Genomic DNA, 19147 nt, shown 5'->3' on the forward strand with positions numbered 1-19147 from the left:
ACACCGACTAAGAAATATTCTCTCTCTCTCTCTCTCTCTCTTAATTCCAAGCAGAGAAGTGCTCAGTTTGATATCACTGACTGGAAGAGATCTAAAGACCCAGAAGGTGACTGCAATATTTGTGATGACTGGCATCATCCACGAAACTAATCAATCAGTCGTTAAAACTTCATGCCTGAGAGACACCCAAACAATTTAAAACTGCTGATTCTTTTGTCTTCCTTTATACTGGAATCTCAACCCTATGTGTGTATAAAGTTAAAAATCACACAACACCAGGTTATAGTCCAACAGGTTTAATTGGAAGCACATTAGCTTTCGCTCCTGGTGTTGTGTGATTTTTAACTTTGTACGCCCCAGTCCAACACCGGCATCTCCAAATCATGACTATGTGTGTATGAAAGCTGTATGCTTCATGTTGCATTTATTGCATTTGCTCTTTAACTCAAGGAAACCTGTGATTAGCCTATTGTTTACAGTAAAAATAGGTAACTACAGCGGGCCACACGGTGACTCAGTGGTTAGCACTGTTGCCTCACAGCACCAGGGACCCGGGTTCGATTCCAGCCTCGGGTGACTGTCTGTGTGGAGTTTGCACATTCTCCCTGTGTCTGTCTGGGTTTCTTCAGGTGCTCCAGTTTCCTCCCACAATTCAAAGATGTGCAGGTTAGGTGAATTGGCCATGCTAAATTGCCCATAATGTAAGATGCATTAGTCAGGGGTAAATATAGGGTAGGATGGGTTAATCTTTGGAGAGTCAGTGTGGACTTGTTGGGTCAAAGGGCCTGTTTCCATACTGTAGGGAATCTAATCTAATCTGCATTTTAACTGGAGGGACTTACAACCTTGAGCTAGAAATAACTTAAATCTTTGTTGTGACCCATTGAGGAGGTTGACAAAAAATAGGAAAGGGTGCTGGTTTATCCCTTCTTGCTTGATGGTAATAGTTTCAACTCCACATTTCTATCTGGAGTGTGTAGCTAAACTCAGAGCCAAATACACTCAAGGGGCTCTGTGATGCTCACCTTGAGCTCGAGAGAATGTAAAGGGTATTCAAAATCAAGTACTGTCATGCTGGATTGTTTAATGTAAAAACAGGGCTCAGTTGTGCACTTGACTCTGATTCAGAGGGTTGTAGATTCCAGCCTGCTGTTGGAACATTAGTGTATCATGCAGGCTGGCATTCTAGTACAGTACTGAAGGAGTGCCACACTGCTACTCACATGGGGCGTTAAATTGTGAATGTCTGCTTGCCCTCTCAGGTGGATTCACCTTTTCAAAGAGCACTCACTTGTGTCCTGTTTGATATTTATGCCTCAAACCAATACCACTGAGGAGCAGTTAATTTTTCTTACTCCTGTTTGTGGGGGTTTGAGAATGCAAATTGTATTTCCTACCCTGCAACAGTGACCACATTTCAAAAGTAGTTAGCCATCTGTGGAAATGTTTTGGAACAGTCCAATAGTAAAAGGTGCCATGTAAATGCAAGTTCCTTCTTTCTTTATTTAATCTTATGCCATCTGACTGTTTATGCGGGGGACAAAAGTGGTGAGCACTCACCAGAGCAATTTTCCCTGCCAAATTCACATCAGTGTGGGTTGGTTGCAGACATAGAAACCAGCCTTCACAAAGAGGAATTACCAACAAGGATCCTAACCTGTTGTATATCTGGTTTTGTCAGCAGAACTCACAGTAACAGACAGCTGGATGGCAATTATAACAATCTCGTTGCAATTGCTCTGTATTTATTTATCAGTTAATCTGTCAAAATGATTTTCTTTATCTATTTCCTGTTATTAAGAATGGAGATTTGTCAGCTCGGAGGAACAGGCTGTCATTCGTTAGACTTTGAAAGTCTAATGGCTGGGCATTTTGGTTGCTTTAAAGCTGAACATCCCATACAAGCAAAACACTGCAGAAGCTGGGAGGCTGAAAAAAGCAGAGATGATTGTTGGGCATGCTCAGTCAGCTGGGTAGCAGGTCTGTGGAGGAAAACAGAATGAATGTTTCAGGAGAATGTTTCTGACAATATTTGAGGGGTTATTTTACACGCTCATTGACATGATGTTGGCAGGAAGCCTTGCCCACCACAGAGGCATCAGGAAAGCAACACAAGACAAGAGGAGAAACTGAGACTGTGCTCATGTAGACTTTGATTTGATTTGATTTATGATTGTTGCATGTATCGAGTTACAGTAAAAAGTATTGTCTTGCGTGCTATCTAGGTTACACAACAACATTAGGGTAATAGAACAGAATGCAGAATATAGTATTATAGCTACAGCAAAGGTGTAGAGAAACATAATTTCTCATTTTTGAGAGATCTGTTCATAAATCTGATAACAGCGGGGAAGAAGCTGTTCTTGAATCTTTTGAGATGTGTTTTCAAACTTATGTAACTTCAGCCTGATGGAAGAAGGTGGAAGAGAATATAACTGGGGTAGGTAAAGATCTTTGATGATGTTGGCTGTTTCCCTGAGGCAGCAGGAAGTATAGACAGAGTCAATGGAAGGAATTCTGGTTATATAATGGGCTGAGTTCACAACTCTCTGTAATTTCAGAGTGGTACCAAGGTGTGATACATCTGGATATGATGCTTTCTATGGTGCATCTAAAAATTGGTAGGATTTATTGTGGACATGCTGAATTTCCTTAGCCTTCTGAGGAAGTAGAGGTGCTGTTATACTTTCTTGACAGTTACATCCATGTGGATGAACCAGGATAGATCATTGGTGACATTTACTCCAAGGAGCTTGAAGTTCTTGACCACCTCCACCTTAGACAGGGGCGTGTCCTCCACTCTGCTTCCTGAAGTCAATGACCAACTCCTTTGTTTTATTGACATTGAGGGAGAGGTTGTTTTGTTCACACCATTTCACTCAGCTCTCTATCTCCTTCCTGTACTCTGTTTCATCATTGTTTGAGTTTCAGACTGAAGTAGCTAACCTCACATAGTGTCCTTGGCTTTATTAATTGGCACACAGAGTGCAACAACAAGGAAGTGATGTTGAACTTGTATAAGACATTTGTCAGACATCACCTGGAATACTGCGTACAGTTGTATGCGCCACTTCCAACATCAAGGAAGTGATGTTGCTGCTGTACAGGACCTTGGTTAGGCCACATTTGGAGTACTGTGTGCAGTTCTGGTCGCCTCACTTTAGGAAAGATGTGGAAGCTTTGGAGAGGGTGCAGAGAAGATTTACCAGGATGTTGCCTGGAATGGAGAATAGGTCGTACGAGGATAGGTTGAGAGTGCTAGGCTTTTTCTCATTGGAACAGCGAAGGATGAGGGGTGACTTGATAGAGGTTTATAAGTTGATCAGAGGAATAGATAGAGTAGACAGTCAGAAATTTTTTCCCCGGGTACAACAGAGTGTTACAAGGGGACATAAATTTAAGGTGAAGGGTGGAAGGTATAGGGGGGATGTCAGGGGTAGGTTCTTTACCCAGAGAGTGGTGGGGGCATGGAATGCGCTGCCTGTGGGAGTGGCAGAGTCAGAATCATTGGCGACCTTTAAGCGGCAATTGGATAGGTACATGGATGGGTGCTTAAGCTAGGACAAATGTTCGGTACAACATCGTGGGCCAAAGGGCCTGTTCTGTGCTGTATTGTTCTATGTTCTATGTTCTTTTATAGGCAAGATGTGAATGTGTTGGAGGGAGAGCAGAAGTGATTTACAAGAATGGCTCCAGGACTGCTCTCCCTGTAGCTGAGAGCAGATTTGATTGAAGTTTTCAAAACCATAAGTGAACTGGATAGAGTAGATAGGCAGAAACTGTTTCTGCTTGTTAAAGGAACAAAAACAAGAGAACATAGATTTAAAATAATGTACAAACAAAGCAGATGACATTGGAAAATCTTTTTCAGAGTGAGTAGTATGGAATGGAATGCCTAGAGAACTGGTGGGGGCAGATTCAATGGTGGCACTCAGGAGGTCATTGGATGGTCATTTGGATAGAAATAGTTTGCTAGAACATAGACCAAAGAACATTACAGCACAGTACAGGCCCTTCAGCCCTCAATGTTGCGCCAACCTGTGAAACCAATCTGCCCCCTATTCCACTTTCAACTATGTGTTTATCCAATGATGATTTAAATGCCCTTAGGTTAGCTACTTCAATCCTAAACTCAAACAATGATGAAACAGAGTATGGGAAAGAGATAGAGAGCTCAGTGGCATGGCATAAAGAAAACTACTACTGTTGCAGGCAGTGCATTCCACCCCACTACTACTCTCTGTGTAAAGAAACTACTTCTGACATCTGTCCGATGTCTAATTTAAAGCTATGTCCCCTCATGCTAGCCATCACCATCTGAGGAAAAAGGCTCTCACTGTCCATCCAATCTAACCCTCTGATTATCATGTGTGTCACCTCAATTTAGTCACCTCTCAACCGCCTTCTCTCTAACGAAAACACCGTCTAGTCCCTCAACCCTTCCTCATAAGACCTTCCCTCCATACCAGGCAACATCCTAGTAAATCTCCTCTGAACCCTTTCCAAAGCTTCCACATCCTTCCTATAATGCGGTGACCAGAACTGTACGCAATACTCCAAGTGCAGCCGCACCACAGATTCTACAGCTGCAGCGTGACCTCGTGGCTCCAAAACTCAATCCCTCTACCAATAAAAGCAAACACACCATATGCCTTCTTAACAACTCTATCAAGGGGAAAAGGCAAGAGATTGACACTAGGTAATGTCAGTCGTTTGTACATGTACGATGGACTGAATGATCTCCTTCTATACCATGACACGTCAGTGAATTTGTGATGCCTCAGTGGTGAAATACCCCATTTGAACTCACATGATTGGGTCAGGCCTGAGGAGTAGCCACTTGGGCATATTAGTTGGCTCCTGCCATGGGAATAGGACATAGGAAATCAGACAAGAGGTGTAAGGGATCCAATAAAAATGATAATCGCACAGTACAACACTGGGCATGTATTCAGGTTAATTTGAAACAGCGATGGGAGCTTCAAAGCATTCATTAGCATGAGCCTTATCTCCAACCCAGTGCCAAAGTTCAGTATCCAACTCCAACCTGTAGGTGTATCCTGGATGGAAGGGAAATGGAGTTTATCACGAGCCCAACTGAAGTCATTCTGAAATGATTCAAGTATATCACCTTCATGTGGACTCATTGTGTGCATTAGTCATTCATTGTACGCAGAACCTCCTCATACCTGACCTAAATGTATCTTTTATTGGTTATAATCTGTTGAGGGCAGAATTGGGTTCTGTTGTGACAAGGGCTCCCAACTCCACAATCCCCACTGCCCAGGAAAACCGTTGTACAAGGGCATGTGAACACCACCAGCTTCAGCCAACTGTCCAAGTCATGCACAGAAAAAGAAAATCCCTGCTTCTTCATGGGTGAGATAGCAGGAATTCTCAACCTGAAAGAGACTGCGATGTTTCCTTGAGGGACTGGTGCCACTCAGCTTAGATAGCTCACTAAATGCCTTTGATCTAAGAATTCAGCATTCAAGAGGCTGTTCAGACAATCCCTGGTCACATGTAACTTGTGCAATTCCACAACACATGAGCAACTCACCCTGATCTCTAGCGTGGGGTTTAGTTAGCTCAGTTGACTAAGGTGGTGAGAGTCTGATGCAGAATTATGCCAGTGTCACTGGACGTGGTACTTCTCAGACACATGTCTCTTCACCTTACCCCATGCTTCAAGGTCAGGTTTCACTGTGGGTAGCACCCATACATCTGGGCCAGAAATCTTGGGTTCAAATCCCACTCCAGAACTCATTGACTTTGTTTATTATGGGGTCAAACAAGTTGGTTGTCAGCCTGTAATTTGTTTCTGATAGTGAGTAATAAGAGCAGGAGATCAGTCTGATCAGCCATCCAGGAGAAGACAGTGGCAAACAGTTGTGGTACTTGACCCATCAACTTGAACCAATTCAATGGGAATCTATGTCCGACTTTCAGAAATATGGCCGTGAGAAAAGAGAGCCAGCTAACTCCCCTTCAAATCTGCATGTGCCTTTACATCTATTGCATGATTTGTAAAATAGCTGTATAATTCTGCTGTCTGAAGGAGGTAAGTGAGATGCTACCTGAGTGAGATTCCAATTGCCATGCCATTGTGATCTATTGAGAGCCAGCGTCTGCAGAAAATGAGGGGAGAGGGCTGAAGGAGCAAACTGTTCACTGAGAAACTCTCTCCTCACAGTGTTAAAGTGTTTTAATACAAGCTTAGTTCCTGTTTTGAAGCATCAATTCACTGTAATGGAACATCTAAACCCTTGTAAGTACGTATTCTCTCTGAGTGCATGAGAGCGCTTGACTGAAACTCAGATCAATGAAGGAAATACTTGGACTAGCTTGCCAGGTGGAAAACTGACAGGATTGGTTCCGTTTCACAGCCAGTCCAACAAACTACAGTCAAGGATGGTTGCGTTAATCTGGACAGTGACCTAATCCTCCCAGATTTCTGCCTTGTTTGTTCAGGGAAGCATTTCTCTAAACCTTCAGAGCTTTGAATGTATGGTTTCCTTACTGGGTCTTTGTGATAATCTGTTGCTGTGTCTGTGTCTTGATGTTTCCTTAACTCCTCGCTCCATTACATGGTTCGAACGGATGAGCATGTTGGTCATCTTACTGAATTGTGTCACCCTGGGAATGTTCCAACCCTGCGAAGACAATACTTGTGACTCGGAGCGCTGCAAAATTCTCCAGGTGAGCTCTCTTTGTTTCACTCTCAGGTACAAATGCTGAACATGTTCAGGGATGGGGGCAGTTGGTGATATGTCTGCAAGGTTAGAGGGATCGAAGGCACCCCTCGCTAACTGTGAGATGCATCTTAGGAAGTTGGAACTCCTCCATGTGCTCCTCCCTCACAATAAACTAATCTGAGCATGTGCCCAGAGCTCAAGGGAAGTCTCATGGAACAATGGGTAGTGTCCCTGTCACTGAGCTAGAAGCACATGGTTCAAGCTGCACATCGGGATGCCCAGAAAGGTGTACTCATCACACAGCCTCACAGGTTAATCTTTAACCCCAGGGTTCCAGAAGTATTGTTCTCTGTTCTATGTAAGATGCATCCAACACCTCCAATCACTGTTGGTAAAGCCAGAAGAGATTCCTGGTCAGTGTGTGGTAAGAGGAACGATGGAGTCTCTGCAGTCTCTAACACTTCTCAAACTACACCATGCATTAAAAATGCTGCATGTTTCCATAACAACTCAACCCACTGAGTGATCTATAACACATTGCCACCCTTAAAATTCAAACCTCAACAGATGCAGGAGCAGAGGTGCAGGGTTCTAATGACATGGTGGCTGCAAGTCAAACTGTGTTACATACAAACCTCCATAAGAAACCACAGTAGCAGGAAAACAGTGCAACCCACTTGTGTGATACAGCTGGATTGTGTCCTTATTATGAATGCTGGGCTGAGCTCCAAGAAAAGATCATGCACTTAGATCTCAGGAAGAAATGTTTCTATACATGTAGAGGAGAGGGGAAACCTGATTTGGTTGACCTTGTATTAATCTACTGTTTCTTTGAAGAGTTTTTGTTTTCACTGCCAACATATTTGTTTACACAAGATGAAGCTGTCTGAACAGTTTCCAATATTGATACAATGAATGATTCTGATGGATTGATCTTTTAGCTGAACCCAGAGCTGACAGAGATGAATAGAAGTGCAGAGACTGAATAATGCCACCCTCTCACAGGGATGGACTGTGAGAGGGTGGCATTATTCAATGACAAAAGGGATAATGGGCAAGGCAAATTGACAAAAGTTAGGATTGATGAATTACGCCTGATTCTGGACAAGAAAATAAAATTACTCCCATCTGCCATGTTGATCCATCAGTGTTAATGTATTGGGGAAGAGACAGGGTGATGTTTGATAATTGAAGACAACTTTCCTTTTTGATGCAGCAAAACACGTACACTGATGTTTCAGAACTTTAAAAACAAGTGCATTTGAAATGCAAACCATGAGATCAACAGTGAATAGATTTTTTTCATCAGAGACAGTTTTGACATAAATTGGAAAAGCTCTTTTGAAAGCCTTGTACATCCCTTCAAAGGTTAAGCAGCCATGAAGTATTTGAAAGCCATTATATTTTCATTTTATCCCTATTAGCATACATATAGTCTGTTAGTGTCTGTACATAAGTAGTACAAGCTCAGATCTGTATACGTCAGATATATCTGTTCACACATATTAAAACTAATGAGTGATCAGACAACAACAAAGGAATACAACTGTGCTCACAATTTATCCTGATTTCCCGATTAGTACAAACAGTATTGTAAAGAGGAATGGGTCCTATAGTCAGTGGAGGACATCAACCAATAAATTCGAAGGGATGGCAACGCAAAGGTTGGTCTCAGTTTGTTGCAGACTATAACAGAAATGATGATGATGGTAACACCAGTCAGGAACATTATGGTTTGGAGATGCAGGAAAAGTGTGACTTTCAGGATTGAAGTTTAACTGGGGGGGGGGATGCCAAGTGAACTTGGTGAAGGATAGCAAACTTAGAAAATTCACAGCAATATTGGTTATGGTGGAAAATTAAAAAAAATTGTATCTGCTAACAACCACAGAGCTCTCAACAGTTTTCTTGGCAATGCAGGAGTTACCTGGACTCCTGAATCCACCTCCTGTGTGCTCTATCCTGAATTTGTTGAACTGCACTCTGTTTGGTTTTACCTCACATTTGACTACCTGACACTGAAGCCTAGTACAAGGTGATTTCTACATAAAATGTATAATGGAGTTGCAATTTCCCAGACATGTTTTAGTACATCTTGAAAATGGAACCGATATGATCTGTTCTGTTTATTATAAGTTCTCCACCAATTCCTTCAAAATGACTATCACTGCTTCATAGATAATTCTCTGATTTTAAGCACCCCGATGTTTAACCCATTTGTCCTTCAGGACATATTCTTTCTCAATTCCTTTAGCCTGAACTAGAATTTCTCCAGCACTTTGGCCAAGGCCCCAGTGCATGCTAGCTCTTGGATAACATGTTGTTTGTATCCTAATTGATCGCTATCTCTTGAAAGCAGGTATTTAATACATGTTTATTCTCCTACTTACCCTCATTTCAAACTCCAAATAAGTCCTTGGGATTCCTTCTTAACCTTTGCTATTGACCTGCAACATATGAAATCTGATATTAAAAGATTTCCTGGAAAAAGTGATCATAATAAATTTGAATTTGGTGTTAAGTTAAAACGTAACATACTTCAGCTGCAAGCAAAATACTTGAACATAGACAGAACTTAATTACAAAAGTGTGAGGAAAGAATGGCTAAGATTGATAAAAAGTATCTGGTATGGTGGCAAATAGGCAGAGGGAAAATATTAAAGAAACAATTCAACATGTTCATCAAAAAACAGTCTACTTTAAAACAAAAACAAGAAATATCCATCCATTGCTTACTGTGGAGGATAACAATAATATTGGATTAAAAAAGACTTCAAATATTGACAAGAATGGCAGCAAGTTTAAGGATTGAGAATTTTGTAAAAACAAACAATGAGCCACCAAAATAAAAGGTGACGAAAATAGTGTAAATCCTGCAAGGCTACAAATATAGATTGCAAGCATTTTGACAAGAATGTAAAAAGGAGCAGAGCAGCTAAAGTGCAAGTCAGTCCCTTAGAGACAGGAGAAATTATCATGGGGTGTAAGGAAATTGGATAGACAGTGACTGCCTTCAGAGTCACAAGATTCATAACAGAAATAAACCAATGGGCCAACAGAGTGAGAAACTTCTGCTCACTGACAGCAGCAGGAAAACATTGGAAAACTGTAAAGGTCCAAAAGTTGACAAACCCTCTGAAACATCATGGACTATATTGTGAGGTTCTATAAGAGATAACGGTACAATCAGTGAAACTGCTGGTTATGTTCTTCTGAAATTCCCTAGATTTTAGAATGGCCCCAGTGAATTGGAAGTTCGGCAAATTTAACATTGATGTTCAAGAAAGGAGGAGGGGAAAGAAAATAAACTACAGTTGACGTGACATCAGTTATTGGGAAAATCTGGAACCTATTGTTAAGAAAGCCTTAGCAATGTATTTGGAATGTCACAGTATGATCAAAGTCAACATACCTTTACGAGAAGAAAGCCATGTTTGACAAATCTGTTAGAAATTTCTGAGGTTGTAACTAGCAAGGTAGTGACGAGAAATTAGTATACTTGGATTTCCACATGGTATTTAATGAAAAGCCAGATCAAAATATTAACAAGCAAGATAAAAGCTTCTGGAGTTGATGGTAATATGTTAGCATGGGCAGAAGATTGCTTAATAGACAGGATGCAGAGAGTTGAAATGAATGGAGCATTTTGAAGTTAGCATGCTGTAACTAGTGAAGTGGTATAGGGATCAGTGATGGGGCCTCAGCTTTTTAGCATCATTTATTATTGACCTAAAGAAAGAGGTAGAGTATTGTATCTGAATGTGCTGAGAACGTAAACCGACGTGGGAAAATAAGCTGCAAGGAAGTTAGAAAGAAGTTGCAAACAGATACAGACACGTTAGAATCAAAGAACCTTAGAAATGATACAGCATGGGAGGGACTGTGTGGCCCACCTTGTCCATGCTGACCAGAAGACACCCATATGCCCTTTCTACTCCCATCCGCCTACACATGGCCCAGAGCCCTGCAGCTTACGGCACTTATGGTGTAGATCCAGGTACATTATAAAGGAGTTTAGGATGTCTTCCTCCACCACCAATTCAAGCAGTGAATTCCAGACACACACCACCCTCTGTGTAAAGAAGGTATTCCTCATATCCCCTCAAATCCTTCTGCCACTTAGCCTGAATCAATGATCTGTGGTTTTTGAACTCTCTGCTAAAGAAAACAAGTTCCTCCTGTCTCCTGTATCTCTACGCCTCACAATTTTGTAAACCTCAACCATGTCATGCCTCAACCTTCTCTGTTCCAAGGGGAACAACCCCAACCTCTCCAAACTCTCCTCGGAGCTACAATTCTCCAGCCCTAACAACATTCTAGTAAATCTTCTCTGCACTCTAGCCAAAGCAATTATGTCCTTCCTGTGATGTGACCAGACTGCAAACAATACTCCAGTTGTGGCCTCACCAGAGTCTTACACAGTTTCATCATTATATCTTTATTTTTGTACTCTGTACGTCTGCCAGTGAAGGACAGCATTCCATATGCTTTCTTTACAACTGTATCTACCTGCTACCTTTCCCTATGTGCTTACTTGCCAAGATGTCTCACTTCATCTACCCCTCTTAGTATATTCCTTTTTATTATGTATTCTCTTTTACAGTTTGATCTCCCTAAATGCATTGCCTCACACTTATCAGAGTTGGACTCCATCTGCCACTTTCCTGCCCACTCGACCAACTCAGCTATATCATTTTGGAGCTTATAGCTATCCTCTACACAATCTATTACTTGGCCAATTTTTGGGTTGTCTGTAAATTTCCCAATTGTGCCCCATACACTCAAGTTCAAATTTTGTTAATAAAACAAAGAACAAAGGTACCAACACCGAGCCCTGTGGAACACCACTTGAAACAGCTTTCCATTTGCAAGGACAACCATCGACCATTCCCCTTTGTTTCCTGTTACTAAGCCAACTTCGGATTCACAAATTACCCCGTATCCCATGGGCTTTTTTTTTACCAGTTTGCCACGTGGGACCTTGTCAAATGCCTTAAAATTCATGTAGACGACATCCACTGCACTATTCTCATCGATCCTCCTCATCACTCGCTCATAGAATTCAATCTAATTTGTAAGGCATGACCTTCCTTAACAAAACCATGCTGGCTATTCCTAACTACTCCATGCCTTTCTAAGTGACAGTTTATCCAATCTTATGGGATTAATTCTAACAATTTGCCCGCCACTGAAATTAGACTAACAGACCTATAATTGTTTAGCATGTCCTTTGTACCACATTTGCATTCCTCCAGTTCTCCATCCCCTCACCTGTGTCTAGTGAAGATTGGAAAATAATCCTCAGAGCATCTGCTATTTCCTCCCTGATCCCTGTAGCTCTGCATTTCCCATGGCTAACTCACCAAATTAGTCATCCCTGAATACTTTGGGCAATACAGCATGGCCACTCCACTTAATCTGCACATCTTTGGATCATGGGAGGAAATCGAGCACCCATAGGAACCCACACAGACATGGGGAGAATGTGCAAACACCATATAGACAGTCGCCTGAGGCTGGAATTGAACCTGGGTCCATGGTACTGTGAGGCAGTAGTGCTAACCAAGAGCCCGATATGATTATTTCCTGCAGTATTTCACACTGCACCTCTTGGATTACTGTATCCACATCTTCCCTTTCCTTCATGAATACAGAGATTTAAAAAGTTACTTAAAATTCTTCCCATATTCTCTGCATCTTCACACAAGCTCCCTTCTTCATCTCTGATAGGTCCCACTTTTTCATTAACTATCCTTTTGCTCTTTTTATATTGACAAAACCTTTTTGGGTGTTCCTCTTTCTTGCTTGCTAATACTTTTTCATGTTCTCTTTTTTTAAATCTGATTTTTTTTTATCTTAGAGTCATAGTCATAGAGATGTACAGCATGGAAACAGACCCTTTGGTCCAACCCGTCCATGCCGACCAGATATCGCAACCCAATCTAGTCCCACCTGCCAGCACCCGGCCCATATCCCTCCAAACCCTTCCTATTCATATACCCATCCAAATGCCTCTTAAATGTTGTAATTGTACCAGCCTCCACCACTTTCTCTGGCAGCTCATTCCATACACGCACCACCCTCTGTGTGAAAAAGTTGCCCCATAGGTCTCTTTTATATCTTTCCCTTCTCACCCTAAACCTATGCCCTCTAGTTCTGGACTCCTTGACCCCAGGGAAAAGACTTTGTCTATTTATCCTATCCATGCCCCTCATGATTTTGTAAACCTCTATAAGGTCACCCCTCAGCCTCCGACGCTCCATGGAAAACAGCCCCAGCCTGTTCAGCCTCTTCCCTATAGCTCAGATCATCCAACCCTGGCAACATCCTTGTAAACCTTTTCTAAACCCTTTCAAGTTTCACAGCATCTTTCCGATAGGAAGGAGACCAGAATTGCACTCAATATTCCAACAGTGGCCTAACCAATGTCCTGTAAAGCTGCACCATGACCTCCCAACTCCTGTACTCAGTACTCTGACCAATAAAGGAAAGAATACCAAATGCCTTCTTCACTATCCTATCTACTGCGACTCCACTTTCAAGGAGCTATGAACCTGCACTCCAAGGTCTCTTTGTTCAGCAACACTCCTTAAGACCTTACCATTAAGTGTATAAGTCCTGCTAAGATTTGCTTTCCCAAAATGCAGCACCTCACGTTTATCTGAATTAAACTCCATCTGCCACTTCTCAGCCCATGACCCATCTGGTCAAGATCCTGTTGTAATCTGAGGTAACCCTCTTCGCTGTCCACTCCACCTCCAATTTTGGTGTCATCTGCAAACTTACTAACTGTACTTTCTGTACTCCTCATGGCAATCTATAGTGGTGAGTTTTTTTGAGGTTAGGTGATTGGACAACAAAGTGACAGATGCAGTGAGTATAAAATGAGGAAGTGTGACAATATTCATTTGGTCATAAGAGCAGAAAAAAATAGAATATTTTTACAAAATATGTGAATGTTGTAAATGTTGATGGTGTGTGTACTCAAACAAGATGCACAGAAAGTTGGCATACTGCTACTATGGGCAGTTTGAATGGCAGAGTTCCTTTTGGTCTTTCTTGCTCAGGATATTGTGTACATGCAGAATCAAATCTTGTTATCATGCACAGCATTGGTGAAATTATGCCTGGAATTCACCAGTTTTCTCATTTCCCCTATCCCCACCTTATCCCAGCCCCAACCTTCCAACTCAGCACCGCCCTCTGGAATGGTCCTACCTGTCTATCGTCTCTCCCACCTATCTGCTCCACCCTCCTCTCCGACCTATCACCTTCATCCCCACCTTCATCTACCTATTGCATTCCCAGCTACCTTCCCCCAGCCCCACACCTCTCCCATTTATCTCTCAGCCCCCTTGGCCCACAAGCCTCATTCCTGATGAAGAGCTTATGCTCGAAACGTTGACACTCCTGCTCCCCGGATGCTGCCTGACTTGCTGTCCTTTTCCAGCACCACTCTCTCGACTCTGATCTCCAGCGTCTGCAGTCCTCACTTTCTCCTGGAATGCTGTGTACAATTTTGGGCTCTGTTTTTATGGAAGGCGTTGGTGGAATGAACATTCACTATATTGGTCCCTAAGATGAGAAGATTGTTCTATGATGTGAGACAGGGTGAATTGGAACTACATTCTCAGAAGCTTAGAAAAAGAGAGGTCAACTCATTGAAATACATATGATTCTGAGGGGGGTGACTGAGAGGCTATTTCCCCCTGTCTGGGACATAGAATCCCTATATGTGGAAGCAAGCCATTCAGCCCATCCAGTTTACACTGACCCTCTGAAGAACATCCCATCCAGACCCACCTTCTCCCTGTAACACCGCATTTTCCATGACTAATCCACCTAACTTACACATCATTGGACACTATGGACAACTCAGCATGGCCAATCCACCTAACCTCCACATCTTTGGACTATGGAAGGAAACTGGAGCACCAGGCAGAAACCCACACGGACACGGGGAGAATTTGCAAACTCCACACAGACAGTCACCTAAGGGTGAAATCAAACCCAGGTCCCTGGTGTTGTGAGGCAGCAGTGCTAATCATTAAGCCACCGTGCCACCAATCTAGAACATGGTGCAGAGTCTCAGGATGCCGAGCTGGTCATTTAGGACTCCAATGAGGAGAAATTTCTTCACCCAAAGGATTGTGAATCTTTGGAACTCTCTACCCCAGAGGGTTGTGGATACTGTCTCATTCAGGCTGAGTAGACAGATTTTGGATACACAAAGAATGAAGAGATTTGGGGAGCAGGGAAGAAAGTGGTGTTGAAGTCAAAGGTCAACCATGCTCATATTCAATGGTGGAGCAAGCCTAAAAGACAACATGCTCTATATTCCTGCTTCTATTTCATACGTTCTTACATTTCTCTAAATCCTTGGTCTTCATCACAAAATAACAAAGGTAAGTAGCGCACCCATGTGTCCATTCTTTATATATCAGCAAAGATAGTGAGTATTGTTAGGCTATTTAGCCTCGAGGGTCATTGTTACTGAGCCTGAGATGCAGGGACATTCTCCAATAGTCACTGACCACTCACCCGAACTGTTTGCTGGTCCTCTCAACTGAGAAGTGCATGCTGATAATAAAACCCAAACCTTGCAGAGCTGGAACATCTCAGATCTGCCCAATGCTGAGTTCATGGATCTGTAGAGGTTTTACAGCAACTTGTCAACAGCCATGTGCCTATGAGGGATGCTGTCAACTCCTGATGGCTATAAAGTGCATATAGTAAGTGAGGATTACTCTACCTGACTTCATTCCTATCTTCACTCATCTGCTGCTGAAACCCTCATCATGCCTTTTTTAACTCCAGGCTCATCTATTCCAATACAGTCCTTGCTACCCTCACAACATTTACAGCTGTAACACTGAGGTCTTCCAAACCTCTGCTGCCTATGTCTCAACTTAAGCACGTTCCATTCACCTGTTACCCCTGTACTTGTTGATTAGTTTGGATTCCTGTCAAGCAAGGTCTTAATTTCAAAGTTCTCATCCTTCTTTCCAAATCCTTTCATGGCCTATCTCCTGCCAACCTGCAACCTTCTGAGATACCCGAGCTCCTCAAATCCTTGACACCTTGAAACCTACCTCTTTGACAAAACTTTTAACCACCTGATCTAATATCTGCTTATGTGGCTCACTGTCATGTTTTGTTTTATAATATTCCTGTGAAACGTTGTACCATTTTGAAACAGCAATCTGTATGTGGTGTTCACTTGTAGCTGACATACAGAACAACACGAGTAGATGGAACCATAAGCAGTGATAGCCAGATCAGTTGTTTCAGGAATGGTCTGTGTCATTTGGTTGTACAACATTACATTTCCGTCTGTCTCTCGACTATTCTCAACTTCTAAGAACCCACACTAACCATGAACTTCACAGTGCCTTGCAATGTTTCATTACATCAAAAGTGCTATATAAATAATGGTAATGATTAGGCTCATCTATATTGTCTTTTTTTTGGAATTTGCAACAGAAGAATAGTCACTTCAGTGAGGAATCAGAAATTAGACAGGATTTTGGAGCAAGATTAGGCCAACTGGCCATTCAATAAAATGGTGACTGATCACAACTTGACTTTGTTGTCTCCTCCCACATGATGCTGGATGCCTTCACCAATCAAAAACTTCCCGAACCCAATCCTGAATAAATTTAAAGTTCTCAAAGCTGCTACCATCGAGGGGAGAGAATTCCTCATCCTAGTGAGCCTCTAAGGAAAAGAGAAATCTCATGTCCAGGTACAAAAGGTTGTTCTTAAACGATACCCTCTAGTTTTAGTCATTTTTTTGTGACGAAACAAACTCTGATATTTGCCCGATCCAAGTAGGAGAGTCTTTCAAAGGCTAAATTATGGTTCAAGAGGTGAAGTTGAAAGCTCCTTCTCTTGTTTTACCACACCTGGATCCGGTTGTATATTCTGATTGGACAGATTCTTGCAGATTTCGAAATTCCTACATTTAACTGTGCTACACACTTAAAATGTCCCCTCCCCTCATAATCCAAAATACTTTTTATAATGAATGAACAAACACATTTAAAAAATGATCAAGATATTTAATTTTATTCTAAGGTCCCTACAATGTTGTCTTATTTAATCTTGCTGGGTGTGGATATTGCTTTTGCTGTCCATCTCTAGTTGCTCCTGAACTGATTGGATCTTTCGGCCATTTCAAAGGACAGTTTAAAAGGCGACTTCATTCATGTGGTTCTGGAGTCACAAGCAGGCCAGACGCGTTAAGGACTGTCAGATTTCCATCTCTAAAGGGCATTGGATATTTAGATTTTATAACAATCCACACATGGTTATCATTAAACTAGTTTCAACAGCAGAATTTATAGAATTCACATTTCACCCTCTATCATGGTGGGATTTGAATCCATGTTCCTAGAAATTATCCTGTGGCTCTGAATTATTAGTCCACTGACCTCACCACGATGTACCTACCTCCCCTCCTACTGTGTGCATGCACATAGCATCATATCAGGATTAATCTGTAATTCTTGGAAATTCCGAGTGCAGTCCTTGAAGATTGACAGTGCAGAATCCGGTACATTAACCCCAAGCTTCACTTTGGTTCATTAATGCAAGTCATTGAGAGACCCACGTTCTCTTCAGCATTACGGGCAGATGTGAGACGTTTTTTTAATGGCATGTTTAAATCAGCAACAGTCTCCTAACCATCAAATTTCAGCAAACGCTGTATTTTTAAAATTAGTTTATCTTATGCAACATTAAAAATGGAATGTTTGCCTAAATGAACTGTGAATGATTGCTTTTTTTAAACGTACATGCTGTTCGCGCTTCACCCTGTCAATCAATACAGTAAACGGAATGTCAGGAGCTGATGTCTAGTAATATTAAAAGAGAGATTTTTTTATTAGATTTAGGGCAGGTTGCACTCCCCAGCTGCCACAGTGAACTCTGTGGGCTTTTGACTTTGGCTTGAACTGCAAAGTACAGAACTGCTGTCGAGCTGAAGGAGACCATTCTCCCCAAGGTGCCTGTTCTGGTCCTATTACTGAGTGCCAATCTCCTGTGCTTTCCCCATACTCTTGCAGACTACTTCATAAGAACTTAAGAAATAGATGCAGGAGGTGGCCATTCAGCCCATCAAACCTGCTCCACCATTCAATAAGACCATGGCTGATCTTTTCATGGGCTCAGCTCCACTTACCCGCCCGCTCACCATAACCCTTAATTCCTTTACTGTTCTAAATTCCATCTATCTTTGCCTTAAACACATTCAATGAGGCAGCCTCGACTGTTTCACTGGGCGGTGAATTCCACAGATTCACAATCCTCTGGGTGAAGAAGTTTCTCCTCAACTCAGTCCTAAATCTGCTCTCCCTAATGTTGAGACTATGCCCCCCTAGTTCTAGTTTCACTCACCAGTGGAAACAACCTCCCTGCTTCTATCTTATCTATTCCCTTTGTAATTTTATACGTTTCTATAAGATCCCCCCCTTATTCTTCTAAATTCCAGTGAGTATAGGCCCAGTTTATGCAATCTCTCCTCATAAGCCAAACTTCTCAACTCCAGAATCAACCTAGTGAACCTCCTCTGCACCCCCTCCAGTGCCAGTCCATCCTTTCTCAAGTAAAGAGACCAAATCTGCACACAGTACTCCAGGTGTGGCCTCGCCAGCACCCTGTACAGCTGTAACATAACCACCCTGCTTTCAAACTCCATCCCTTTAGCAATGAAGGACAATATTCCATTTGCTCTCTGAATCACTTGCTCCACCTACAAACCAAATTAACTTAATTGATTCTGAAAAATCATCCAATGTCTTCCTGACTGGCTCGAGTGAACCTGTATTCACGGCATTTCCAGGCAGTGTTTTCCATACCCTAACTACTTGCTGAGTGAAAAAGACTTTCCTCACATTACTTTTGCTTCTTTTGCATATCATTTTAAATCTCTGCCTTCACATTCTTATTCCTTCCGTGAGCAGGAACAGTTGTTCCCTCTCTACTCTATCCAGCCCACTCAAGGTTTTGAAAACTTCAATCAAATCTCTCAGTCTTCTTCTCTTTAAAGAGATCCACCCAACTGAAGGTTCTTCAACCAGTTTCTCATTCCCGCGACCGTTCTTACAAGTCACTTGTACACTATCTCCCATGCATTCACACCTTTCCAATAATATAGCAGCCATGACACTGCACTGTACTCCAGCTGAGGTTTAACAAGGGTGTTATACATGTTCAACATCACCACCTTGCTCTTGTACTTCATGCCCTTATTAATAAAGCGAAGGATACTGTACTTTTCATTAACTGATTTCTTCAACTGGCATTCTGCCTTCAGTGATCTGTGCACACATCGACCCTGTGCATACTGTCTGCTCTTGCATCCCCTTTCGAATTGTACTCCCTTACAGTGTCTTTCTAATCAAAGTGTGACACCTCATATTTCTCTGTGTTAACCCTCATCTGCCACCTAC

At 42.1% G+C, this 19147-nt stretch overlaps 1 protein-coding gene across 8 annotated transcripts in view; it reads left to right on the forward strand.

The window, feature by feature from the left end:
* cacna1g (calcium voltage-gated channel subunit alpha1 G) overlaps window positions 1–19147 on the forward strand; it is a 611364-nt gene that overhangs the window by 293754 nt on the left and 298463 nt on the right. For all 8 annotated transcript variants that reach the window (XM_088000446.1, XM_088000447.1, XM_043714394.2 and 5 more), the window contains exon 2: window positions 6587–6699. In XM_088000446.1, coding sequence (XP_087856572.1) covers window positions 6587–6699 — 113 coding nt within the window. The remainder of the gene's footprint in view (window positions 1–6586; window positions 6700–19147) is intronic.

The sequence above is a fragment of the Chiloscyllium plagiosum genome, unplaced genomic scaffold (genome assembly GCF_037043375.1).
Source record: "Chiloscyllium plagiosum isolate Xiang-an unplaced genomic scaffold, Cpla_swu_hap1 HiC_scaffold_25, whole genome shotgun sequence".
NCBI lineage: Eukaryota > Metazoa > Chordata > Chondrichthyes > Orectolobiformes > Hemiscylliidae > Chiloscyllium > Chiloscyllium plagiosum.